The following is a 27,868-nucleotide window of genomic DNA, read 5'->3' as shown; positions in this document are numbered from 1 at the left end:
GTAATATTTCTATGGGTACTATCTAATCAAGCACAGATATGTGCGCATGCGCACAGAGGCTGGTCCTTGTGGCGGAAGGTTCGTGTATAATCCACACACGTGGATCTGAGTGGCGTCTACAGTGGACAACATCATCACACATCTGACGAGTCTACCAGAGGACAACTCGAGCATCCGTCAAGTAAGATACTTGCTTACCATTTTGAAGCAGAGACAAGTTATAAACATACTTGTTTTGCTAAGTTACCATTACAGTATGTATTGTTAATGGCTGTGATATAATATGCACCGAAAAGTTTGTAAACAACTCGCAGGCAGTTAGTTACTTCTCGACAAACTTCTCAGTGTTCAGTTATTAGTATATGATACTTATTGTTAACAGTGCGTACTAAGAGTATTTGTCGTGGTATTATCATTTATTCGTGCCGTTTAAATTAAGTTGATCTTTCAGTCTAACCCATTAACGCTTTTCTTTTAACCCTCAATCATCCTTCGGGACAAATTTGGGCAAATTTTTTATTTATTTATTTTTTTTTTAAAAATTTTTATATATAGTTTCCTTAATCTGAGCGGTTCAAGACTTGGCTACTTTTCGAAAGTTTGCCACCTGAACACACAAAAAAGAGGACTCGATTCAACGATGTTAAGTGGTTGGAAAAAAACACTCCTTAAAGGGGTCATATGATGCTGCTAAAAAGAACATAATTTTGTGTATTTGGTGTAATGAAATGTGTTTATGCGGTTTAAAGTTAAAAAAACACATTATTATCTTCCCACATAGTGAGGTAGGTATGTGGGGGCGTGTTCGAACGAGCCGTTTTAGGTAGGTGTGGCTAACTCTTAACTTTTATAAAGAATATCTCTTTGGATTTGAGACTTTAGTCTTTGCAACTTTACAGATCTTCTTTATGCACCAAGAGCTTGTAACACTCTAAAGAGAAAGGAAAAAATGAAATCGCATCATATGACCCCTTTAATTTGACCTTTGTGCCCAAAAATGGGCACCCATAGGGAATGAATGGGAAATACCAAAATTCAAAGCATTTTTTTTATTTGTCCAATAAAAATCAATAAATCCAACACAATGCAGCGTCAAACATACACAGAAATGAAGGTTTGAGCCTATACAGCATTCTCAATGTGTCAAACATACACACGTCTGGTTAGCTATCCTTGTCGGGACTCTCCATAGGCGTAATGGTTTCTATACTGAACAAACCGTATTTTCTATCACCCTACACCTAAACCTACCCGTCACAGGGAACTTTGTGCATTTTTACTTTCTCAAAAAAACTTAAACTTAAAAAATAAACATTTTACATTAAAAATCTTTCTGGACAAATCTGGGCAAAATCTTTCTTCTACTTTTTTTTATAGTTTCCTTAATTTGAGCGGTTCAAGACTTGGCTGCTTTTCCTAAGTTTGCCACCTGAACACACAAAAAAATAGAGGACTTGATTCAACAAAGTTAAGTGGTTGAAAAAAAAAAACTCCTAAATTTCTCCCATAGGAAATGAATAGGAAATACTGAAATTCAAAGCATTTTTTTTTATTTGTCCAATAAATCCAACACAATGCAGATCAAGCACACCCATAAATGAAGGGGTGAGCCTATACAACATTCTCAATGTGTCAAGCAATCACACTCTCTCTCTTTCTCTCACACACACACACACACACACACCCACACCCACAAAAAAGCCATTGAAAACTTGCGCCAGCAGTTGTACACAGAAGCAGTTCCGGGAGCATGACGTATGAGGTCAACGTTGCGCATGCGCTGGTGAGTCTCGTGAAAACCAACGTTTGGTTACAGGATCAAAAGCGGAACTGCTTCTGTGTACAACTGTTGGCGCAAGCTACATTCAAGTGATTATTACGTTTGAATATGGATATTTTTCTTACAAAAACGCATAGATTCGCTACAGGAGGCCTTTGTCCCCCCCCCCGGAGCCGTGTGAGACACTTTTTTTTTATGGAAGGGTGCTATTTATTTCACGTCTTTTGGACAGAAGCAATGCAACACGCGCTGAGTGCAACGATAGAGCTTGAAAGATCAAATACAATTTTTTATATAACTCCGACTGGATTCGTCTGAAAGAAGAAAGTCATATACACCTAGGATGCATTGGGGGTGAGTAAAACGCAGCCTAATTTTCATTTTAGGGGGAACTAACCCTTTAACTTACTGGAATTATTTTTTTTTACTGAAGTAAAAGAAATATTAAATATAACACAAAAATAAGCATATTTTACATAAAAATATGGTACTTTTAGAGGTAAATAAATAAAAAAATTGCATAAATTGATCGATTTTATTTTATCGAAGATGGTGATAAGACATTTATTTAAAAAAAATTGGGATCACACCTGAGACCTTCGTGCCCAAATTTGTCCACGAAGGACTGATTAAGGGCTGTTATACGAAGGATGCTTGAGGGTTATCTTGAATAGGTGACCTCTGACTAGGCTGTGATTGTCTGCCTTGTGATGCAACCCACACATTATTTGTTTGACCCCTGACTTAGCTCATCCCTTATTCCCCATAGAAGCCAATCATTACTAGTAATCTAAAACCTTTCTTTTTGAAATAAATTAACTGACTAAGCTGAGTTTTTATTATTATGATTATTATTAATTGCTGATAAATTTAAGGTAAGTCAGGAAATGCTTTCCCTATTATGCCCCAGTATGCATAGTGAAAAAAGTAAGCAGCACTAGTTATGGATATTCTCTTGCTGTCTTTTTTTCAGGATCATGTCTGTCCTGTGGTTCTACAGAAGAGAGGAGATCGGGGAGGGTCGGGTCATACGAAGAATCGCACAACTGTATCCAGATGTCACGATAACAACAGAGCTTTGCTACAATGTAGAGCTGGACGGTGAGAGAATATTGTGTAGAAATAGCAAAAAGTTTAAATCACATTTATTTACATTGCATTTTACAATTCATATTGTTTCAAAGCCGTAATAAAAGGAAAATAACAGTATAAATGTTGCAGAGTTCTTCAATAGTGAAATGAATACAATTTCAGCTGTAAAGCGGCTCTAAAAAAGACAAGACTCACTTAAAAAGCAAATCTATTTCAGCTTAAGCCAGTTCAGTGTTGATACAGTTTAGTTCAATAACTGTCATTGTTGCAGAGTTGATCAATTATGAAACCAATTAAATTCAGCTATAAAGCAGATCTAAGGAAAGCAGTAGTGTCATCATGTAGCTCAGTTTTGTTCAAGTGTTGTTCTCATCCATTAGTGTCTGTCTTCATCTTTGTCATCTCATCATCATCTCTTTCTCTCCCAGGGTCTGACTCTTTGAGTGTGGAGCATAAAGGTATTTTGTGCTGGTTGTTCACTCCTCTTTCTGTCAGTCTGTCTGAGGAGCCTACTTTAAAACCAGAGGATGGGGCAAGAATGGTGGAGATTGGACCCAGGTAACCTCTACCTACCACTGTCTTATCATGATGGTATGGCATTGTGATCTTTATTATAACTCGCATCACATGTTTCAATTATATCTTGACCTTTGTAGGTTGAACTTCTCCACTGCTTGGTCCACCAATGCAGTGTCCATCTGCCGAAGCGCAGGTCTGAGCCGGGTGACGAGAGTGGAGCTCTCCCGCAGGCATTTGATCAAGGTCAGAGAATAGCTTTAAATAGCTTTACATTTCAGTGATATTTTTTTCCACCCATTTTGATTAAAAGCTCTCTTTTTCATCGCCATCTAGCCTCAGGAAGGACCTAATGGTGTATTGAAGGATGGAGAGATGGAGAGACTGATTTGCTGCTTGTATGACAGTATGACCGAATGCATTTACTCCCAGCCAATCACGTCTTTTGCTGTTGATATTCGGCCACAGGAAGTATTTGAGGTGGACATTCTAGGAAAAGGTCGTGCTGCCTTAGAGAAGGTGAATGATGAACTTGGTAAGAAATGTTTTTGGAGTCTGAACCACATTTCCTCTAAAAAAAAAATAAAAAAAACTTGATAATGAGAATATTTAGCTTGGAGTACCATGGTTTTACCTAGTGAGAGACAGATTAATCAGCCAATAGTTGGTCTTTAAGACACTCCACATCATCCCATTGGCAAATTAACAGAAGTGGAAAAATATGGGAAAATTCCCATATCTGTTAAGTACTAGTATAACCACCTGATGCTGTCGTCTTATGATTTTACCATTACATTACGAGTACAAGGATATAAAACCAGTAGCAGTATCACATGAATTACATGAAAATGACATTATTCTTAAAGACTAAAGAGACTGAAATATTTGAAAAATTATTTAATCAACTGCTTTAAGAACTGTGTGTGTAGGCAGTATTAAGTGATTAAATCTGCAACTCTTTCTTCTACAAATAATGATGCAGTATTTTAAGGTCACATGAGGCTTAACATGATTAGAGGAAGAGTAGGGCCCAATCCCAATTCTACCCCTTAGCCCTTCCCCTTTCCCCTACCTAATATAGAACGGTAATTAAAGGCTCTATGCACACCAGTATAGGTGTGTGTATTGTAGGAGCTAGACGACGTATGATGACGTGTGACGGCATAGTAGTGGTGTCCCAATTCTTAGGGGAATATTTTCACCCCTACCCCTTGACACTCTGTTTCAAGGGACAAGGGGAAGGGGTATAAAATAGAATTGGGATTGGGCCTAGATGTCACAAGAAAAGAGGGGCCTATTTGATTAGATCACGATGTGTGTGAAAGGAAAGAATGAATGACTGTATGAGAGACAGTATGCTGGTGGGTTACACCGAAGCTCACTGCCTACATCTCAGATTAATGAAGGCCTACTGGGTTAGAAATAAAACAATCACGTGACATCCTTAACAGTCCATTAAAATTTAAATGTAGGCCTATTTCTGTTTTGAGAATAGATCAGAATAGCTTTTTTATATAGAATTGGCCTTTCACAAGTCTGATAATTTCCTCAGACGAGGTTTTGTTCTTTGATGTTGTACACTACCGTTTAAAAGCTTGGGGTTAGTAAGATTTCTTATTTGTAAAGAAATTAATACTTGTATTCAGCAAGGTGTCAAGGCCATATTAAATTGATCAAAAATGGCATTAAAGATGTTTACATTATAAAATAATAAAATATGTGCTGTTCTTTTGAACTTTCTGTTAAGCAGCACAACTGTTTTCAACATTGATAATAATAAGAAATTTTTCTTTAGCACCAAATCAGCATATTTGAATGATTTCTAAAGGATCATGTGACACTGAAGACTGGAGTAATGGCTGCTGAAAATTCAGATTTGCCATCGCAGAAAGAAATTATATTTCAAGATATATTCAAATAGAAATATTTTAAATTGCAGTGATATTTCACAATGTTACAGTTTTTACTGTATTTAAAATATTACCGTCCTCAAACATTTGAACAAAAGTTTATGGAATATCTCTCTGTTTTGATAGTTTTAACTGCAATCTTACTTAAATTATCCAAAAAAGCAGTACAGATTTGTTTCTGTGTCACTTACAGTAGCACTTTTGTTTTTTTTTTAAACAGTTAATTTAAGTGTTTATTCTATTATTATAAATCAATGTTAACATCATCATTGTAGTATCAAAAGTAACAGTTTGCAGTACAATAGTAAATGCATTAAGAACAGTTTCGTTCACTTACAGCAATTTTATGACTTGTAATAAATAATGTTACTATCCACCTTATTTTTCCCTAAAGTGCAGGCGCAGCCATTTGTAAATTGTATGGGACTGGCTTCCGGTGTCATTCACGTCCAGCTATTTTTAGCTGTACAAAACGGCTTGTTTTACTGCTTGATATTGCAAACTGGTGTCTTATCATATTATTTTAATGCATTATCTTAATTATGAACACACTGGTTTGTAGTGTAAACAGTTTTGCCAATTACTGCACTTTGGTATTCTTCTTGTTATTTCCCTACTGTGGCTAATGAACCGGAAGTCTCACACGTTCACAGAAAACGGCTTACTTCTGCGTTGAAAAATAAGGCGGACAGGATGTTCTATAAAACTTGTCTGGGTTAGCAGTAAGTGAGGAGGAGCTTAGCAAGGGTCAGTTTAGTATATTTTGTTTTTGCATCCATTTCTGATTATCTTTTTCTTCTTTTCATGTTTATCTGGTTGCTTTTTGTCTGTCTGACTGTCTCTCTCTATTTCTGCATGTATGAGCAGGGTTGGCGTTTGACTCTTGGGATCTGGACTACTACACTGCACTCTTCCAGAGGGTGAGAAGGAATCCCACCAGTGTAGAATGCTTTGATCTGGCTCAGTCCAACAGGTGTGTGCTCTCCAGAGAATAAACACCAAAGGAAGTCTTTTATCTGCAATAACATGTACAATGACAATCTCGTGCTCTCTCTCTCTCTGTCCTGCAGTGAGCACAGCCGCCATTGGTTCTTCCGAGGGCGAATGATCATTGATGGAGAAGAGCAGAAAGAGACACTCTTTAGTCTTATTATGGGCACTCAGCACCATAGCAACCAGAACAATGTCATCAAATTCTGTGACAACAGCAGGTTAGATGCTTCTCTGTGAAAGTCAACCCATTTGAACAGCGCTTGGGCAGAATTTCTCAATATGTGGTTCTTGTGTGTTTGTAGTGGCATTAAAGGCATGGAGATGGAGTGTATGTATCCCACAAACCCTGCGCAGGCCTGTCCATATGAAACCCGACATGCTACCAGACACGTCATCTTCACTGCAGAGACGCACAACTTCCCCACCGGTCTGATCCTAAATACATTTAACCTGCTTGCTTATTTACAAATGTTTAGAGGCCAACCTAAATTAATTTAAATGAGAATTAAAATAGTTACTACTGACAGCATGGTCAATAAGCAAAATATTAATCGCAGCAATTAAGTATTCAAATATTTTTGCTAATATTTCAATGATATAATGCATTGAACAGTGCTATATTTTAGTAATAGTATTATTTATATACTATTACAGTATTTTTATATCTAGAATTGGCTTTTATTTGTGTATTTTCAGTTTATTTTAATTTCTTAAAATAAGTTCAATTAAGCTTTCATAATTTTGTGCTTTTGTTTTTTGTTTAGATTTTGAAAATATTTCTGTCGCATACATTTTATTTTGTGCAATCTAATATAATATTAAATTTTTTGTGTTTTTTGTTTGTTTGTTGACAATTACAACAATAATAACGTTTATATTGGAGTCATAAAATGCTCTTTATTATGCCCAGGTGTTGCTCCATTCAGCGGAGCCACCACAGGTACAGGTGGACGAATCCGAGATGTGCAGAGTGCTGGAAAAGGTGGTCATGTGATCGCAGGCACTGCTGGGTACTGCTTCGGCAACCTGCATATCCCAGGTAAGCCCTAAAACTCAGCTCAGTTCATTCTTTGCCATATTTTGTTTCTAAGCAAACTCTCCCATATCTGGATCTTTTCTCTTCTGCAGGGTTTGTGCTCCCGTGGGAGGAGAAAGGGTGGGAGTACCCATCCAGCTTTGCTCCTCCACTCCAGGTGGCCATAGAGGCCAGTGATGGAGCCTCTGACTACGGAAATAAGTTTGGGGAGCCCGTTCTAGCAGGTGAAATATAACAGGACAATAGCTATCTGTTTTTTTTTTTGCGGATATTAGCTTATATCTACAGTTGTTTACTTATTCTTTTCATGCCCATTAAGGCTTTGCTCGTTCCTTTGGGATGTGTTTGGCTAACGGTGAACGACGGGAGTGGATCAAGCCGATCATGTTCAGTGGTGGGCTAGGCTCTATTGAGGACCAGCATGTGAAGAAAGAACAGGCTTCACCAGGTACACAAGGAATAATATACACCTAATGCACTATAATTTGTTTCAGAATTTCCATTTAGAAATGGATTTATTATTTCTGTAGTGGCAAAGCTGAATTTTCTGCCGCCATTACTCCAGTCTTCATTGTCACATGATCTTTCAGAAATCATTCTGATGTGCTGATTTTTGGTGCTCAAGAGTAATTTCTTATTATTATCAATGCTGAAAACAGTTACTGCCATTTTGTGGAAACCATAATACAATTTTCAGTTCAAAAGAGCAGTATTTATTTGGAATATATATTTTTAAACGCTATAAATGTCTTTGCTGCTACTTTTGATTAATTTAATCCATCCTTGTTGAATAAAAGTTTTAATTTCTTTTTAAGAAAAAAAACTTACTGACATCAAAGTGCATGGTAGTATATACAAACAGCTTTTTTCTCTTTATTCATTCTTCCATTTTTTTTCTCTTGTCCTGGGCAGGTATGGAGGTGGTGAAAATTGGAGGTCCTGTATACAGGATCGGTGTTGGCGGAGGAGCTGCCTCTTCTGTAAAGGTACACAAAATTTTCTAAATTAATTTACAAGCTGCTCTAAAGTTCAGGGTTTTTTGTGTTTACAGAGCATGTCTGTGTGTTGCATCATTTTTCATAGACTGTGCAATGATGCAACTTAATGTGTACATGTGTGTATGTATTATTGTAGGTTCAAGGTGATAACTCCAGTACCAGGGATCTTGGCGCAGTTCAAAGAGGAGATGCTGAAATGGAGCAAAAGATGAACCGGGCTCTCAGGGCCTGCCTGGAGCGAGAGGAAGGAAACCCCATCTGCAGCATTCATGACCAGGGTGCTGGGGGCAATGGTATGGGTGATTTTAAGTTTAGTATTTCCCTACTCAACAACACAAATGTGTTATAATGTATAAAAACATCTTGTTATTTGTGTAGGTAATGTGTTAAAGGAGCTGAGTGAGCCTGCTGGTGCCATTATCTATACTAGCAAGTTTAAGGTGAGATAAAGACTTTAATAAAACATCTGTATCTTAATTTTTATGTCAAAATATTTCATATACATATTTTACCTTAATGCTCAGAGAGGTGACTCCACCCTCAGTGTTTTGGAGCTGTGGGGGGCGGAGTATCAGGAGAGTAATGCTCTGTTGCTCCGCCCCTCTGACCGGAGCTTCCTCGAGAGGGTGTGTCAGAGGGAGAAATGTCCTGTCGACTTTGTGGGCAAGATAACTGGGGATGGCAAGGTGAGTCAAACTACCTTTTTGTAGCTAAAAATGTATTTTGGGACACTTCTTGACACATGCTCATGTACATGTATTGCTCTTTAGATTGTGTTGGTGGACGACCTCGGTAAACAGACCAATGGGCTTGATAGTGACCGGTGCCCTGTTGATTTGGAGTTGGATTGGGTCCTGGGAAAGATGCCACAAAAGGTTTAAACTTTACCAGACATGGCCTAAATCTGCTATTGAAGACTTCACTAAGAAATTGACAAAGTTAGAAATTGTGGTACAGTGCACCCTCTCTTGGCTGATTTTTGTACTGCAGTGTCTAGTCTCCCAAATTTAAGTGATCGATTTATGCTTTTTGGATTTACTTTTATATTGCTTTCCACTCAGTCAGGTCTACATATTGTTTTAGGAGTTTGTATTGGAGCGCATGGCTGTGTCTCTGCAGCCTCTCTCTCTTCCTGTGGGTCTTTCTGTTCTTCCAGCTCTGGAGAGAGTTCTCCGGCTGCCTGCAGTGGCCAGTAAGCGCTACCTCACCAACAAGGTACAATACTCACTGCTTAACACATGCATAATAATATATGACTTTTGCATCGTTGAATATTGCAGTGGTACACAACTGGAAGGCCAGAAATAGGTTGCAGGTCTGTTCTGAATAATGCAAATGTATACACTTCCAGATATATCCAGACATTAAAATGTATCGTTATCTTGCCATCTTAAACTTAATTTAGTTTTTTAATAATTGTATTTAAATATTTCAGTTAATTTAATTATTTATTATTTAATTATTATTTGTTTTGTCTAACATACAGGCATTACAAAGGAATTGAAAAATTAAATGCAATCCATTTTACGCAAAACCATCTGTTCCAGGTTGATCGATCTGTGACTGGTCTGGTTGCTCAGCAACAGTGTGTGGGTCCTCTTCACACTCCACTGGCTGATGTAGCTGTTGTTGCCCTGTCTCCGTTCAGCCTCCAGGGAGCTGCCACGGCGATAGGCGAGCAGCCAATCAAAGGGCTGGTGTCACCAGCAGCTGGGGCTCGTATGGCTGTGGGAGAAGCTCTCACTAACCTGGTGTTTGCAAGAGTGTCTGCTCTCAAGGTGAAGAAGCCTTCGCATTTTTGAACATGTTAAAGGGATAGTTCATCCAAAAAATTCAAATTCTGTCATTAACTATTCACCCTCATGTCGTTCCAAACCCAGAAGACCTTCATTCATCTTCAGAACACAAATTAAGATAGTTTTGATGAAAAAACAAAAATAACAACTTTGTTCAACAATTTCTTTTCTTCCATGTCAGTCTTTGGTGTGCATTCACAACAGTACCACCGCATGACACGGAAGAGAAGAAAATGTTGAAAAAAGTTGTTATTTTTGTTTTCTTTGCGCACAAAAAGTATTCTCATAGCTTCATAAAATTACGGTCGAACCACTGATGTCACATGGACTATTTTAATGATGTCCTTACTACCTTTCAGGGCCTTAAACATTGTAGTTGGTTGTTATTTTTGTTTTCTTTGCGCACAAAAAGTATTCTCATAGCTTCATAAAATTACGGTTGAACCACTGATGTCACATGGACTATTTTAACGATGGCCTTCCTGCCTTTCTGGGCCTTGAACATGTTAGTAGTACCATTGCTGTCTATGCAGGGTCAGAAAGCTCTCGGATTTCATCAAAAATATGTGTTCCAAAGATGAACGAAGTTATTACAGGTTTGGAATGACATTAATGTAATTAATACAGTAATTAATGAGAGAATTTTCATTTTTGGGTGAAAAATTAAGTGACTCAGTGCATGTAATTTTGGAAAGAAATAAAACACACACACACACACTTGTCACCCAAGGATATCTGTGCATGTCTTCTCAGGATGTAAAGTGCAGCGGTAACTGGATGTGGGCTGCTAAGCTGCCAGGAGAGGGAGCGTGCCTGTGGGAGGCGTGTCAGGCCATGTGTATGGTGATGGGTCAGCTGGGAGTGGCTGTGGACGGGGGAAAAGATTCACTCAGCATGGCTGCACGTGTCAGTGGAGAAACTGTCAAGGCCCCAGGTACCAGTGTTAAGCATATCTGAATTAGGGATAGACAATAGTTGATTCTTCTAACACATAAAAAATGAAAAGTTGGTCACTCATAAATTACAGCATGAGTGTCACACGTGTTTTATACCCTATTGTTTAAAAGCTTGGGGTTAGTAAGATAGGTTTTTATTAATAAATGAATACTACTGAATTAAATTGATCAAAAGTTGCAGTAAATGCATTTAAAATGTTACAAAAAATGTTGTGTTTTTGAACATTCTATTCATCTGAGAATCCTGAAATAAATGTATCACAGCTGTTTTACTTCAGTTGGGGTCACTAGTACTCAACTAGACATTTGCCCTTACACATACCTAGTTGTATGTGATTTTTATTGTAAATAAATAAGACATTTCCTGCATGCATTTTATGTCAAACTACAAAATGCTCTCCTTGTGTTTTTAGGCTCGCTGGTTATCTCTGTGTATGCTGTGTGTCCTGATATCACAGCTACTGTGACCCCTGACCTGGACGACCCTGATGGCAAAGGTTGATCCTAAATCTTTACCACTTTTAACCTCTCATATCAGTCTTATATTTCTGATAGTATATACTAGTGTGTTCATCTCTCACATGCACTCTCTTCCTTTCTCAGGTGTGCTTCTGTATGTGCCTGTGAGCTCAGGTAAATACAGGCTGGGCGGCTCTGCTCTAGCTCAGTGTTATGGGCAACTTGGAGACAGCAGTCCAGATCTGGATCAGCCAGACAAACTCTCTGCTTGCTTCAACACAACACAATCATTGATTCAGGGTCAGTATGTGCTATTATGATTTTTTTTTTACTTCATCCTGATCTAGGAACAGTTTTTGCTCCTCCTCAAATAGGGCCAACTCTGTCAATTCTCAAAGCAGAACAGCATTTTATCTCTATACAATCTGTTGATTTTAACTTTATATTGCAGATCGACTGCTGACTGCAGGACATGATGTCAGTGATGGAGGGCTCATTTCCTGTCTACTGGAGATGGCCTTTGCAGGGAATCGTGGTATGGATGTCGACATGCCTTTAGAAGGCGTTGACGGTTGGTAATAAAAAAATTATTTGTTTTGGAAAAAAATGAAACTTTTTCATTAAAGCTACTTGTGCCAGCCATCATAAGCCAGGTTCCATCTACTTTTTCATTACAGTCTGCATAGAAAATAACCGCATGTGCATTTTGGAAGTTTTTTTTTTTTTTCACATAAATTGCGTAAACTGCTTTGAGCTGTATACATTGTGTCTCCAAAAAAAAAGTATTTTGTTATTTATGTGCTATTAGCGTATTTATTAATATTTTGAGTTAGCATTTATTTAAAAATAGCATTTTTTACTAGTCTACTAGACACTTACCTGTACACATCCTTATTTGTGTTTTAATCCAAGGTAAGACGTTCCATTATCTTTTATTAAGGGATAATTCACCCAAAAATGAAAGTTACCCCATGATTTACTCAGCCTCAAGCCTCCAGGTGTATAGTAAATGACTTTTCGTCTTTCAGACGAATACAATTAAACTTACATTAAAAATGTCCTGGCTCTTCCAAGCTTTAGAGTGGCAGTGAATGGGGGTTGAGATTTTGAATCCCAAAAAAGTGCATCCATCCATAATAATAAGTATTCCACACAGCTCTAGGGGGTTAATAAAGGCCTTCGGAAGTGAAGCGATGCATTTGTGCAAGAAAAATATTTGTATTTAAAACTTCATAAAATGGAATCTCTAGCTTCCGCTAACTGTTGTACGCGTGTTCATGAGAGTGTGGCGTTCCAGCGGAAAATGTTGGCGTTGCGTAAAAAAATTCAGTGAAATTTGTGTTTTTGCGATTATTCCGATTTTTCACAAGAATACATTTGCAGCTGCACTGGAAACATAGCTATAGATATTTCCTCATGTCTCTCCTCATTCCTCTCTTTCAGTGATGGAGGCTCTTTTTTCAGAGGAGCTCGGTCTGGTTTTGGAGGTGTGTGAGAGAAACGCATCGACTGTCTGTCAGAGATACACACATGCTGGTCTCCTCTGTCACAGAATTGGCAGAACTTCTGGTTTTGGACCTGATGCCAGGGTGAGCTGAGTTCTTTTCACCTAAAAGCATATGCATGGATTAATGGAGCTCAGTGGAATATTATTGGACCTCAGTGATTGCAGAGAAAGCGTTTAATAACTGCTGATTTCTTCTCCATACTGTCTTGTAGGTCAGAGTGAGTCTTTGTGGACAGGAAGTGCTGAATGAGCACCTACCCACACTTAGGGCGATATGGGAAAGCACTAGTTTTCAGCTGGAGCGACTGCAGGCTAATCCACTGTGTGTCCAAGAGGAAGAAGAAGGGCTTGCTTCTCGCACACAGCAGTACCTCAAGCTCACCTTTGACCCCTCCCAAACACCCATCATTAAAGAGCTCTGTGAGACCATGACCCCATTTCACAATCTTGAATCTTTCCCATATTCATACTTGACCTGTATGTTAAAATATTTGACTTGTGTTTCAGCTTCAGGGAAACCTTGCGCAGCTGTTGTGAGAGAGGAAGGCAGTAACGGAGACAGAGAGATGTCTGCTTCTCTGTTCATGGCTGGATTCGAGGTAAAGACACACCTACACAAAGAAAGATTCAAGATTTGTGTTTTTAAATATGTATGTGTTGGAGTTTGTAGTCAGTAATTTTTTATTAAAAGGATTTAGGGATGATGTTTGTTCACTAATAGCACAAATGCTGCTGGTTTGCTTTTAAACGTTTTCATTTTATCTGTTAATAAGGCTGTTGAATTAATTTTGACATTTTACCTTTTTTCTTGTATGATCTGTAGGTGTGGGATGTCACAATGCAGGACCTGTGCTCAGGCTCCATGACCCTTGACCCCTTCCGAGCCGTGGTGTTTGTGGGTGGTTTTAGCTATGCAGATGTGCTGGGGTCAGCTAAAGGTGAAAATCACACTATTGCATGTTGCAGCAATCTTACATATCACTGCTGAGCTGTATGTTAGTTTTGCTATATAATGATAACAAGCATTAACTCATCCCCACCATTGAATGTTCAAATGACCTTAGATTTGTGACTCAGGTCATAGGTTATTTAGTACTGGCCTTGCCACTCTGCCTACTGAAAATGACTGGGTCTTAGCACTTGTTCTCCAGCTGATGATCAAAAGCTTTGACTTTTTCTTATTCATCAGGGTGGGCTGCCACAGTGACCTTTAACCCCAAGGCTCGTGAGGAGTTTGAGCACTTCCGCAATCGTGATGACACGCTGAGTCTAGGAGTGTGTAACGGGTGTCAGCTCATGGCTTTGCTTGGCTGGGTGGGTGAAAGAGAAACCGGAGGTGAGAGAGAAACCTTTTAGTTTCACCATATGTAAATACCAACAACAGCCTCAATAATTTAACTTGTTCCTTTTATTTTTATAAATTAAATATTTTTTTATTCATTTTTATTGTAGGTTCTGATGTTACTCTGACCCATAATAAGTCTGGTCGGTTTGAATCAAGGTTTGTGAGTATAGGTATCCTGCCCTCTCCGGCCATCATGCTTAAGGGAATGGAGGGATCTGCTCTGGGCGTTTGGGTCGCTCATGGAGAAGGTTAGAAATATGTTCATTGTAACACTATACTTGACAAGTGCATTTACTTCTATTGCAAGTGAATTCCAAAAGTCTGAGACCACTAGAAAAATAAGAAGAAGAAAAAATATAATATATTTTAAAAAAATAGTTTTAAAAATATACTTTTTTAATAGTTTTTTTTTTTCATTATAAATTATATTAGACTTTTTAATAATTATTTTCATCATAAATACAGTGGTGGCCCAAATTATTAGAACACCTGACAGATCTGAAAATATTGGCTTTTTTTTTGCCTCCAAAACATGATTTCATTTTATAATGTTCATGAAACATGCAGATGGTTGCTCTGAGCACAACAAATATCAGATGAAGTGAGTCATACTGTTTTTATCCACTTTTAACGTTAATATTTGGTATGTCCACCTTTTGCAGCAATTACAGCAGCATATCTCTCTGGCATCGTGTTAATATATTTCCTGAAAACGTCAACACTAATGTTATCCCATGCCTTCTGCAACTCAAGCCAAAGGCTTTCCTTTGAATGTACAGTTGATCTGTTCAGTTTATTTTCCAACTCGCCTCAAATTTGCTCGATGGGGTTGAGGTCCGGACTTTGAGGGGGCCAGTCCATCATTTTCAATGTTTCCTTCCATCGCAGGTAGTTCCGGCAATAGTTAGAAGAATGTTTAGGGTCATTGTCCTCTTGGAAAAATAAATCCAGGCCCAATAAGACGACTCCCAGAAGGTACTCTGTGCCTCAGAATATTGTGGTATACTTTCTTATCCATGATGCCATCAATGTTCACTAAGTCACCTATTCCAGAGGCTGAAATGGCACCCCACACCATAATACTATCCCCTCTGTGTTTAACTGTTGGCAAGAGACACTCATTTTTATATCTCCCCCCCTCTCTCTGTCAGAACATACGCTATTCGCTTGTTGCCAAACTGTTCAAACTTTGACTCATCACTCCACAACACTTTATGCCAATCTTCCTTTGTCCATTTCTTGTGTTCTTTTGCAAATTTCAGGCATTTCACTCTATTTTTCTCTTTTTTGCTGCTATTCTGCCAACAAGTCCTTTTTCTCCCAGTTTCCGATGCACAGTTCTTGAAGACACTGTTGCACCATTAGTCATCGAGGTGTTGATCTCGTCACGCAGTCCTCATGAGGTCTTTCTTTGGTCCTTAAGACTGAGAATTTAGAGATGCTTCACTTGTCTGTCTGAAAGTTTCTTTTTCGACCTCTCCCCTTTCGGTTCTGGTGTGAATTGGTGGCATAAAGTGTACTTTACAGTGCTTGGACTGCATCTCACGTCCTTGGCTATGCGGCGGTAACTCCAGCCATCATCAAAAAGGGAGTTTTCTTCTTCACCTTAGCCATGTTCAAAGAGCAACATGCGCCACTACTTCTAGAGGCTTTGAATTTATACCAATTGTTGGTGTGGCCTCAGTGACAAAACCCTGATGTTATCAATCACTTAATGAGCAGGATAGGCTTTGTACATCCAAAAGAATCACACAGCTGTGTCCTAAGACTCTTGCATCACCATCAATTTAACCACGATCACACCTGACAATGATTACACAAGTAATTTGGCTTCTTCTGTGAAGGAACATGATTGTGTGACATTGACCTTGACATTGACATTGGTCCTCATGAAATGAAATCAAAATTGACTTTATTTACTTTGTTAGCGCATATTGCTAGTCTTGAGGAGAACAATTAATCAATGCAAGTTAATCCACTGAAAAAGTTTTTGTCTTGGTAATCTTTAAAGGGGTCATATGATGTTGCTAAAAAGAACATTATTTTGTGTATTTGGTGTAATAAAATGTGTTTATGCGGTTTAAGGTAAAAAAAAACACATTATTTTACATTATTTTACATTGTACATTTATTGTTTCTCCTCTATGCCCCGCCTTTCTGAAACGCGTCGATTTTTACCAAGCTCATCGGTCTAAAAAGCGAGGTGTGCTGTGATTGGCCAGCTATCCAGTGCGTTATGATTGGCCGAATACCTCAAGCGTGTGACTGAAATGTTACGCCCTTTACCATATTGTCAGGCCGGAGCGACGAGACAAAAACATGAAAGAATATCTCTTTGGATTTGAGACTTTAGTCTTTGCAACTTTACAGATCTTCTTTATGCACCAAGAGCTTGTAACACTCCAAAGAGAAAGGAAAAATTGAAATCGCATCATATGACCCCTTTAATCAAAATCGGAATATTTGCTTCCGCTCTGGAATGGCATTCCTTCTCTGATGACGTCAGTTTGACAGCTTGGGCGAACCATGCCCCTTCAACCGTTAGTGAGAGATGGAGAGGAGGGCTAAAATTAAACCCTGTCTTCTATTCAATATTCCGTTTCATTTGGAAATATGTCACTGCACAAATAAAGTTGGCAGCAATTTCCGGTTCACACAGACTTTAAAAACTCCTCTTTTGTTCTATAGGTCTGATGCAGTTTCGTTCTCCTGAGGCTCAGAAGAAGCTGATCGGTGCTTCTTTGGCTCCTCTGCGTTATGTGGATGATTCAGGAAACCCGACTGAAATCTATCCCATGAACCCCAATGGTTCTGCACAAGGTGTTGCAGGCATCTGCTCAGCAGATGGCCGTCACCTGGCTATGATGCCCCATCCAGAGCGGGCCGTGCTGGGCTGGCAGTGGGCTTGGGCCCCTCAGCACCTCAGGGGATCACTGGAGGCCTCACCGTGGCTTAGCATGTTCCATAATGCTGCAGTCTGGTGTCAGAGCTCATAGAGATATGCTACTGTACAGTTGTGATAGACAACTAAACAAATAGGCTAACTAGACAACTTGTTAAAGGGATAGTTCACCCAAAAAATTGTCATCATTTACTCACCCTCATGTCATTTTAAACCTGTATGCATCTTTCTTCTTCTGAACCCAAAAATACAGTATTTTGAAGAATGTTGATAGTCAAACAGTTTTGGTTCCCATTGACTTGCATTGTATTTTTTGTCAATGGGAACCAAACTTGTTTAGTTATCAACATTCTTAATATGGTTTGAAATGACATGAGGGTGAGTGAATGACAGAATGTTCATTTTTGGGTGAACTACTCCTTTAAGATTCTTGTTTAAAAATTTGACACTTTGACTTTTTGAAATCTTACATTCCTACATACAGACTTAGTTTGCATTCAAGTAGAATTAACATGTAGAGTCCTGCTGGGAACTGATGCCTCAACATATACATGTCTAAATTTATAATGGACTCTTTATTGAGCATTTTTGAGATGCAATTAAAATTTAATGGCTGATTATCACCATTTTTCATTTAAAAATCCAAAATATACATTCCAGAAATTATTAACTTTGCACTGAGAAAAGTTTTATTGATGAAAAACACATTCTAAATGTATGTGCTATTTGAATTTCATTATCACCATTTTTATTTTAAAAAAAGCAAAATATACATTGAAATTATTCAACTACAAGTTTTTATTGATGAAACACTGCAAACACACTTCAGAGCATTAAATTCAAAGCATTTAATTAACGATTATAAAATGTGTGTGTGTGTGTGTGTGTGTGTGTGTGTGTGTGTGTGTGAGGGAAAATGCACAGCTAGAATCAAGTATTCAGACACCATAAAAAAACAAATAAATTTATATATATATATAAATATTTATTATAAACTTGCATATTTACAAAACCACTTTACATTTATTATATACAATGTCTTTAATAAAACACCTTAAATTGCTGTTTTTAAAACATCAGAACTCCACTCATCTCATTTAGTGCTGTATGTCTATTCTAGACACATCATCATTGAAAATCCATGTTCAATAAGATCAAAGTGCAGCAGGCCATAACACTGTTAACCTTTGCCAACAAGGTTGATTAGTGTAATTTCAACATGCTAGTAAGCACATCATCACTGTCCTCTACAACGTGTCGGTCAGCACACCCTGCATGACCGAGTGTGTTCTTGTCCTCTGCGGCCCCATCTGTTGGTTGATGTTAATAAGGCAGATGAGAAGAAGGAAGACCACTACAAAATCATCCAGCGTGCCCAGCACACTGCTCAGCGGCCCAGGAAGAGTCTCCAGTGGGGAGGCCAAAGACATGGCAGCGCCAAATCCACAGACAGCCACCCTCAAGAGAAACAGCCACACCAGGCCGCCCATGTTCCCCAGCCATCGCACCAGAAAGAGCAGGAAGAGGGGTGTATCGCACAGGTAATCCTTTACCTAAAAAAGGAAAAGATGATAATCATACTGTAGCATATGAACTAGCACGTGGGATATCAGTGTGTGCTGCGTATCTGAACAATAAAAACATGTCTGTGGGTGTCTTCCAACTGTAGGAAACTATGTCCTTCCTGGCCGGAGGTTTCACAACCTTTGTGGCATCAGGAACTAAAATAGGTGTGGTGATGTGATATAGTCCAGAGCAAATAAAATGATAAACACTGTTGAGAAGTAATAATGGTAATTGTACAAATTTACTGGGAGCGCCACGAGTTTGTCAACACAAAGGATGGTTATATAATGTAGTTTTTCAAGTCAGCCGTCACCTGTCTTTGAGAGCATTACAGTAGCTACAATCGCATTGTTTGCCAGTCTGACTACCCAAAAAACAAACTGATATGATTACAGTCTGACATGGCATTTAAAAAAAAGACACATTATTGCTTTAGACCAACTTTAAGCAAATGTTTGTACCTGTCTTGGTGCTCCAGAGTAACGCTTGTTATAGTCTCTGACATGTTTGAGCACTTCTGTCTCTTTACAGTCAGTTCTGGTCTCTCTGAAGAGATGGCACATCTTATTCACCTGAGAATAAAGAAAGAATAAAAGACAAATGAGAGCTTTACCTTTTCTGTATATATATATATATATATATATATACACAGTAAAAACAGTAATTGTGAAATATTAATACAATTTAAAATAGCTGTTTTCTATTTTAATATCCTTTAAACTGTAATTTACTCCTGTGATGGCAAAGCTACATTCAGCAGCCATTACTCCATTCTTTAGTCATCATCAAATCAAATCATTCTAATATGCTTGTAATCTAATATTTGGTTCCTTAAGAAACATTCATTATTATTGTCAATGTTGAAAACAGTTGTGCAGCTTAATAATTTTGCAGAAAATTGTCATTCACTACCATTTAAACGTTTAGGGTACGTAAGATTTAAGAGAAAGAAAGCATGAGAAAAGTTTTATTCAGAACTAAAATATCAAATAAAACAAAATAAAAATGTTTATTTATTTTTCTTTAAGAAGCATGTATCAGCTAAGAAATCTCTTACCGTCTGTCTGCACAAAGGACAGCTGATGGCATCTAACCAGGAGCAATGTTTCCAGTAAGATATCAGACATGGTGCTAGAGAGGGAAAGACAGAAGACAGATAAGCGTGGGCCTCTCCTTTACCATGTGCCAGAAATGTGTTATTATTTTTAATAGGTCATTCTAAACAATTTTTATCGGATAGATCAAAATAAATGTGCTTTTCCACTGAAATGCATTGGCTTCAGTGATTCAGAAATGTCATTTGGATTCCACCATTCACATCATGTTAAAACCACACAAAAATATGGTTTGTTGCTATTTATGTTTTGATTCAGGTAAATCTGGCACATCACATTCAATTAATTTTTTTCTCAACAGCAAGTATTTAACAAAGTAGCTGGTCGGTTTCACTACTTTTTATATATTTAGTAGAGCTGATGTGACTAGAAGGAATAATAATAATAAATATTGAATGGGTAATCAAACCTGAAAGAGACATGCAGCACATATCATTATTTTTGTCTAATTTTTGTTGCTTGTATTATCTTTGCTGCTCTTTATTTCAGTCTCTTTAATGTGCTGATTTAAAGTGCCTGTGGTGCAAGAATTTGTATAAATTTTTTTTCGAATTTTGTATTAACCTTGTAGTTTACTATTGATATAAATCTACAAATATTCCCTCTCTGAGTGTGTATTCACGTGATCTGGGTCAGGTGAGAGACTCTGCTATCGTAACTATGGCAACAGTATAATATTTAACTCCATATACAACACTGTAGAGTCACATGACTGGGTAAGTGTTCAGTGCTTGGAGTGTAAATGGCCACCACCATCTGCTCTCTCACAGTACGCCAGTTACATTAGTCTAAAGCACCTTCAGCTAAAGTAAACCAGCATGATGATTGTAAATAACATTGTAAAACACTGACATGAGATACTGTTTATGCAAATACTTTTCTTTTCTTTTTTTTGCAGTGATGCGTGTTTTAAGTTGGTTGATACACACCACAGAATAGATGCCCGCAGTTGGTCTCTACGGGATAGCTGGCGATCTGTAAACAGACGGGGCAGTGATTGTCCCTGTTGCCTGCTGGCAACCACATTTTACGTAAATCCTGCAAGCATAAAATTAAGATTATTAATCTGGATTAATATTCACTTTTCCAAGTTCTCAGAGTAACACTATTTTTTTTTAAAAAAGCAATAAATGAAATTTTATACAATATATTTTATACAAATATTGCTCTGTTGCATGTGTCATTTATTTCTAGGATAATGTTTGATTTTGTAGTATTGCAGTATTTTACTGAAATAGACATTTCTAATTGAAAATGCTGCATTTAATTATAAATAATGAAATAAAAATACACAATATAAGAATTTTTCTAGTAGTCCTCAGACTTTTGGAGGCCAGTGCATGATGTGAGTGTGGGAATGTGTGTATTCACCTCTCTTTTGTTCACGTGAGGATTGTGTGGCTGGCCTTGACTCCTTATCTTTGAGAGAAGAGAGGACCTTCAAAAGTGAGAGATGCAGTTATTAAAATGCAATACTGTGGATTTTATGTTCAGCCATTCTGTTGAACTGAGAGACTTCAAATCACAATGCAGGACTAGAGTTTATAAGGTCATCATCATTATATGTGCAAGGTGAGTTAAAACATCATCATTACAGCTTACAGATTTTCTTTTGAAATTCTGAGTAAGCTGTATTGAAAAGTACCTAAAATAAAAATATTTATTCATCTCAACCCGCTTTTCTTTTTTTTTTTTTTTTACAAAATGTATTACACTTTTTATCAATGAGTAGTCTGGAAGAGCACGTATGAAATCTAAATTTAGCTGTCTGACACACCTGTGTGTTTTACTCGTGCCAGATAAGGCAACATCAGACAGCCTTAAAGGGGTCATATGATGCGATTTCAATTTTTCCTTTCTCTTTGGAGTGTTACAAGCTCTTGGTGCATAAAGAAGATCTGTAAAGTTGCAAAGACTAAAGTCTCAAATCCAAAGAGATATTCTTTATAAAAGTTAAGAGTCAACCACGCCTCCTTAAAATGGCTTATTCTAACACCCCCCCACATGTCTACGTCACGATGTGGTAAGATTTGCATAACGCCGCCCAAATGTTCACGCAAAGAAAGAAGGCGTAACTTTTATTCTCGCTGTAGTATTGTTGCTGCCGCCATGTCGTGAAGACACTGTGTTTCGTTGTGAAAGCGAAACTACTTTTACTTGCCAATCACAGCACACCTCGCTTTTCAGACCGATGAGCTTTGTAAAAATCGACGCATTTCAGAAAGACGGGGCATAGAGGAGAAACAATAATGTACAGTATGTGGAAAATAATGTGTGTTTTTTTTATCTTAAACCGCATAAACACATTTCATTACACCAAATACACGAAATAATGTTCTTTTTAGCAACATCATATGACCCCTTTAAAGTACATCAGCCTTTGAAATATGTCAGTACTACTGAACTAACATTTGCCTTTGATATGAAAATAACTATATTTGCATCTTATTATAGCTTGATATCCTGCAGTTATGTTATCTTATACAGCATCCTATGTCTTTAAAACAACACAACATTGTGAAAATGATCCTATGTGAAAGTATTTGAGAATTGGAAGACTCTGAGTTCAGTTTAGAACTGAATAAAGTTAGACTGACATGACTGAACTGTCTGATGTCATAATATTTAGTTCCTGTGTGGTGCCTTTTATTGCCCCACAATACCATAACACAGTTAACCTGCAGTCTCAGGACACAACACTTCATCATATTACATGTATAGCTATATATAAATATTTCATTATTTATAAAATGAATAATGCTGCATATCATTCAAATTTTTAAATATAGCCTTATATCAGACAAAATCCTCCAATGGCAGCATTTAAACATTACATAGCAGACAGTTTCAGATTGGATTACTGGGCACAAAAATGTGCATGAAATATAATTAATACAAATCTAACCCAAAGAGTTTGTCTCTCTCACCTGTTGTGGAAGCTGTCGGTGGTGGGCATGTTTCTTGTTCGTAATTCAGTTGCTTTCTCTTGTGGAAGGCAGAGACTGGAATGCTTTCTCACTGCTGCATTGTACGCAGTAAATTTGACAGACGGGTTAATCATTGACCAGGGCATCAGTCCCCTTTTTTTTGGAGATTAGGTAACCACAATGATTCCCTGTTGGATTTTCGAAATTCAGGAAACTTGCTTGCAACCTTACGGGCCTCTACAATATGTTAATGCATGTGAAAATCTGTTTATTGACTGTATTTGCACTGATTTCTCGGTCTCCAGTGTTGTATTTTTGTCATGTGACCACTATCACAGGTTCAAAGACACAGGTTGTAAGTCTCCTCCTATTTTAAGTAGGTTAGGTGTCTGGTTAACCTGTCAATGGTTTACTGTACATTTACACAATCTACGCTGTCCCATATGGATGACCAAAGAAAGGCATTTCACTGGGATGCCTGGAACAATCATGCAGGCAATCCAGCAGGTTAAAACAATCTACACCTGCTTTAATACTACACTAATACTATAGGCTTATTATATTACACATCGACCCTCAAATAGAGTGTATCATGTGTGGGTTATTTATAAGTTTCTTATATCTATCAACATTCTTTATTGATGAGACAGCTTTTGTAACTTAGTTACCCCACTTCCAAATTGGCTCCATATCAGTGCATTTGCCCTGGAGCTTTATGCTAAAAATTTCTCAAGCTAATATTTACCTTTCTCATTTTTGCCTAAACCGCAAGGTCGTTGTGGCTGAAAATAGCAGCTGTTGATCCACAAGGGCCTTGATGGCATAGGGCTGGGTTAAAGACCCATGGCCCAAATGAGAATCTGGAGGCTGTCATGGTTTAAAGTCCAGTGTCATGTCAGTCAAGGAATACTGCCACCAGTTACGCTGTCCCATGTGGTTAACAGGTTGAAGACGAAATTTAATGTTATCATATGTGGCTTTATGGTGAAATTATAAATGGAGTGAATAAATTAAATAATTTATCTAAACTTTAAAGGTATGCAGTTTATCTATTTTTATTTATTTTTATTTCTAATTCTATTGATTATTATCTATTTATATATTATGCAATTGTTTGCAATAAAGGCACTAATGTGTCTCTTATTTTGTATATGAAGTATTCCCACATGTGCTCATCCCAGGTAAACGCATGTGACTTCACATCACAATCTTATCTTATGTTTTTATTACAAAAAGGTAATAAAAAGATTGAGAGACGTTAATGTTTAATGTTTAACAACAGAAAACACAAATCAGTGTAAATCTAAAGTATGTACATCATTATTTAAACTCAATGTTAAAAATTTTCTCAATTTGTTTTTTTTTTAATAAGTTAATTTGAAGGTTTAGTCACCTTTATTCTGTACCATTAGTGTAGCTTAACTCATATTTGTATAAGTGGCAGTGGCAATAAAATAAATAAATGGCTACTTAAAAAAACCTGTCTTTGGGAACTGTTGATCATAAAGCATCTGTGCATAAAAGTGAATGTCCCTATGGGATGACAAGTAAAAATAACTACATTAAAACAAATAAAAAATTGTCAGATTTACCCAATAAGTATTGAAAAATGATAATGATTTACATGATTTGGAACATGATTTAATGGTTTCTGGTCATAGCTGGTATAATAAGATAATCATTAGGCTACCTGGTCAAAGATGATCATTATGGCGATAGCTGATCATTTTTTGGATGACCAACTAGCCTACTAGGCTACATTTCAGATTGACCACCTTTTGTTTGTTGCTGGTCCAAGATGGTACCAGCTGATCATCTTAAATTTGCATTTTAAATATGTCTTTATAGGCTTAATATTTTTAAGGCTAAATATTTTTTAAAGCGTGCTTATTTGGATGAATCTGGGTATTTTGATGATACATTTTTGTAACACATTGTAGGCTATTTTATTTTCACTTTTTAGGTGCCCATAGCCTATTCAGTTTCCATAGTGTGGAAACCAAACGCTTTATTCCACATGATCCGTGTTCTCTGCTCTGCCAGTCTCTTCGGATCTCTGTTTTGATTGGCTACACGGTGTCCTGAACTCAATACACCATTGGTGTTTTATTTCTTGCTGTTGCGCTCTTGATCTCGTCAATCCCCCAATCCTTATTAACGCAGCACGCGATGTGTCCGCGGCGGACATTCACGAAGCCTTTACGTATCAATTAGTGCGTAAACGCAATAGACGTGAACGTAGTGCTGGTGAGCGCTAGGCAAATACAGGTGGACGGAAATATTTGCCTGATAGCACAGAGGAGATATGGATTTCAATAAAACGGTGCTGTGCGAGAGCCTGATTATTTGGGTAAGATCCTATCTTTTAGTTTAGCTCTAAAGGTCACTGGAATCAGGAATCGTTTATTTATCTGCGGTCAGATCCTTGACGATAGCGTTACCTGTCGCAGGTAGTCGTTTCCTTCGGGACCATGGTCAAAAAATACCGGAAATAAGACATTTAGATGTGTGCACTTGCTCATGTAAACCAAACGGGGTCTGCGGTGCATCATTGCAACCTTTAAAAATGCGCTAATTTCTCCAAGCGGCACCCGTCCAACACGCGACACCAATATATACAAAAATCTTAAAGACAAACCAGCCTCAGAATGCTGTTAGACATGTAAACAACACCCAACAGTCACAGCCAACTCCATCCTCATCCGATTTAGACGTCTAATCTGGTTAGCTAGAGTATTTGTGGAATGTGTCTTATGCAATCAGATATTCCGTCTCCGTTTAATATGATGGCGTTTTGATTTTTGACTGCGGTGTGTGATCGCATGCGGCGCGTGCTCGCGATTCTCTGTGGCTCTGATCCATGACTGTGTTTACACCAAGGCCCCTTCTGGATAGTTTTCAGAAAGACTTGTAAGATGCAACAGAAATGTGTATATATATATGTATGTCACTGGAGTTTATAAAAATTTTTTATTGCAGTGTAAAAGCTCTTTAGTAAATATATCCCTTAACAACATTATGGAGCATTTTGTTAATGTTAATTGTATTTTTCTTTAGTGAGAGTGCTATATGCTATGTCAAAGCAGATTGGATGACAAAACTTAAATGTCTCAGAATGCTGTTAGACATGTAAACAACACCCAACAGTCACAGCCAACTCCATCCTCATCCGATTTAGACGTCTAATCTGGTTAGCTAGAGTATTTGTGGAATGTGTCTTATGCAATCAGATATTCCGTCTCCGTTTAATATGATGGCGTTTTGATTTTTGACTGCGGTGTGTGATCGCATGCGGCGCGTGCTCGCGATTCTCTGTGGCTCTGATCCATGACTGTGTTTACACCAAGGCCCCTTCTGGATAGTTTTCAGAAAGACTTGTAAGATGCAACAGAAATGTGTATATATATATATGTATGTCACTGGAGTTTATAAAAAATTTTTATTGCAGTGTAAAAGCTCTTTAGTAAATATATCCCTTAACAACATTATGGAGCATTTTGTTAATGTTAATTGTATTTTTCTTTAGTGAGAGTGCTATATGCTATGTCAAAGCAGATTGGATGACAAAACTTAAATGTACAAAACCTCCAGGATTTTCTATTAAATATACTATCATGCTGTCAGTGGTGATTTTGCCTTTTATTGTAGTAATGCAGGGTTTCCCAAATGACAAGTTGATAAGAAACTAATAATTAAATTAAATGTAAAATTAACCTTTGTGCTTTTTCCAAATTTGGTGTTTACGGTCAAAAATGACCGGCCCTAAAAACTTACCTGGATTTAATGTTTTTGTCACTTTGTTTTCTTTCAGTTAGCACATTGTTTTTCTCCTCTACTACTACTACTACTTTTTTTTTCCAAAAAGTGCAAAAATGGTCAATCAATCAATCAGTAAATCAATGAATCAATATTTAGGATGTTGTTATAGCCTGTGGGTGCAAAGTTGGTAAGTTAGACTAATTCGAACATTAACTAGCATTTTCAGGGAAAAGAAAATCCTCTCTGTGTCAGAATGACTACACAACAAAAAAACGTTTTGAAAACGTTTTTTAACAATTACAGGTAATAATATTAATGTGTAATTTAATTTTTTAATATATTAACAATATCTCAAGTAACCTAAATATTTTACATATAAGGTGGTTCAGCGGACAAAAAAAGTTTGGGAACCCTGTTGTCATGCATATTCTTTGTAGTTTGTCCAGTGGTGTAATGTAACGAAGTAATAATACTTCGTTACAGTAGGCTACTTAAGTATTTTTTGGGAGTATCTGTACTTTACTTGAGTTTTTATATTTCAGCCAACTTTTACTTTTACTCCACTGGGTTTTACAAATATTTATCCAATGAAAAGCATTTAAAGAGCTTGTCACTAAAGCTCGTAACGCCATTCTCAAACTGTCAGCGAAACCCATAGACTGTATAAAAACATGGACGGAGTGTCTGTGCCGTCACCCGTAGGTTTCTGAAGAGCGGTTTTAAAGCTCAGTGTGGGCGGAGGCAGCTGTCGCCATCTTGGCAGCGGTCACCGCGTCACTCCCGGATAATCGAAAATGGGCAAAGAGGCGGGAGCTAGTTGCTGAAACCACGCCCACCTAGCTCGACGCAGGTGACAGCAGCGGCAATCCACTTGTCACTCAAGTGGCCACGCCTTTAATTATGCAGAACTTTAAAGCTTACTATAATTTAAACGGATGAGTTATAAAAAAATTCACCCCCCTCACAGTTGTCATGAAGGGCAAAATTAGCTATATAGACCAAAATAGTTTTTTGTACCAGGCTTCACGAGAGAGACCGGAAGGTTGCCGCTTGGGTGCAAACAAGTGCGCGCACAACCGCAGATGATTTCATTTTCCACTCAAGTCGAGGCTGGGGTGTGCGATATACAGTATATCTTCTGCGATAATATGGTAAGTGTTGTTGTAATGATAGCTGTGTCTCATTTAGAAGGCTGCGCCCTCCGGAGGTCG

General features: G+C 37.7%; 3 protein-coding genes across 4 annotated transcripts in view; 2 read left to right on the top strand and 1 right to left on the bottom strand.

Annotated features, from left to right (window-relative positions):
• Window positions 1–54: 54 nt before the first annotated feature.
• On the top strand, window positions 55–18,528 carry LOC107737373 (phosphoribosylformylglycinamidine synthase-like). 2 transcript variants are annotated; one of them, XM_016548855.1, is made up of 29 exons: window positions 55–181; window positions 2,754–2,881; window positions 3,301–3,430; window positions 3,529–3,634; window positions 3,725–3,923; window positions 6,166–6,271; window positions 6,369–6,509; window positions 6,594–6,718; window positions 7,202–7,330; window positions 7,420–7,551; window positions 7,647–7,775; window positions 8,240–8,313; window positions 8,462–8,618; window positions 8,704–8,765; window positions 8,850–9,011; window positions 9,096–9,200; window positions 9,409–9,540; window positions 9,873–10,103; window positions 10,875–11,055; window positions 11,491–11,574; window positions 11,681–11,836; window positions 11,988–12,107; window positions 12,980–13,125; window positions 13,256–13,463; window positions 13,551–13,642; window positions 13,867–13,981; window positions 14,233–14,379; window positions 14,496–14,636; window positions 18,411–18,528. In XM_016548855.1, the coding sequence occupies exons 2-29, from the start codon at window positions 2,758–2,760 to the stop codon at window positions 18,440–18,442; spliced, it is 3,666 nt and encodes a 1,221-aa protein (XP_016404341.1). In that variant the 5' UTR covers window positions 55–181; window positions 2,754–2,757; the 3' UTR covers window positions 18,443–18,528. The 2 variants fall into 2 exon arrangements, with proteins under 2 accessions (XP_016404341.1, XP_016404340.1); XM_016548854.1 differs by lacking the exon at window positions 18,411–18,528 and adding an exon at window positions 17,077–17,475.
• LOC107737378 (E3 ubiquitin-protein ligase RNF170-like) lies at window positions 18,522–25,632 on the bottom strand. Its single transcript, XM_016548861.1, has 7 exons — window positions 25,340–25,632; window positions 22,899–22,992; window positions 21,343–21,409; window positions 20,901–21,009; window positions 19,914–19,987; window positions 19,318–19,428; window positions 18,522–18,843 (listed from the first exon to the last, which is right to left on the bottom strand). The coding sequence occupies exons 2-7, from the start codon at window positions 22,925–22,927 to the stop codon at window positions 18,538–18,540; spliced, it is 696 nt and encodes a 231-aa protein (XP_016404347.1). The 5' UTR covers window positions 22,928–22,992; window positions 25,340–25,632; the 3' UTR covers window positions 18,522–18,537.
• Window positions 25,091–27,868, top strand: part of LOC107737379 (protein Hook homolog 1-like) — a 17,691-nt gene continuing 14,913 nt past the window's right edge. The window contains exon 1 of the mRNA XM_016548862.1: window positions 25,091–25,248. Within this exon, the coding sequence (XP_016404348.1) occupies window positions 25,204–25,248 (45 nt within the window). The 5' untranslated portion in view covers window positions 25,091–25,203. The remainder of the gene's footprint in view (window positions 25,249–27,868) is intronic.

The sequence above is a fragment of the Sinocyclocheilus rhinocerous genome, unplaced genomic scaffold (assembly GCF_001515625.1).
Source record: "Sinocyclocheilus rhinocerous isolate Xijiao unplaced genomic scaffold, SAMN03320098_v1.1 scaffold1035, whole genome shotgun sequence".
Taxonomy (NCBI): Eukaryota; Metazoa; Chordata; class Actinopteri; order Cypriniformes; family Cyprinidae; genus Sinocyclocheilus; species Sinocyclocheilus rhinocerous.
Note: the sequence above shows the minus strand (reverse complement) of the source record. Positions and strands in the feature narration are given on the sequence as shown.

Coding starts and splice junctions, on each gene's coding strand:
- LOC107737373 (XM_016548854.1), top strand. CDS start 2,758: ATGTCTGTCCTGTGGTTCTACAGAAGAGAGGAGATCGGGGAGGGTCGG. Junction 6,272..6,368: donor GATCTGGCTCAGTCCAACAG/GTGTGTGCTCTC, acceptor TCTGTCCTGCAG/TGAGCACAGCCGCCATTGGT. Junction 6,510..6,593: donor AAATTCTGTGACAACAGCAG/GTTAGATGCTTC, acceptor GTGTGTTTGTAG/TGGCATTAAAGGCATGGAGA.
- LOC107737378 (XM_016548861.1), bottom strand. CDS start 22,927: ATGCCCACCACCGACAGCTTCCACAACAG. Junction 21,010..21,342: donor CTCACGTGAACAAAAGAGAG/GTGAATACACAC, acceptor TTATGCTTGCAG/GATTTACGTAAAATGTGGTT. Junction 19,988..20,900: donor CTGCGGGCATCTATTCTGTG/GTGTGTATCAAC, acceptor TTCCCTCTCTAG/CACCATGTCTGATATCTTAC.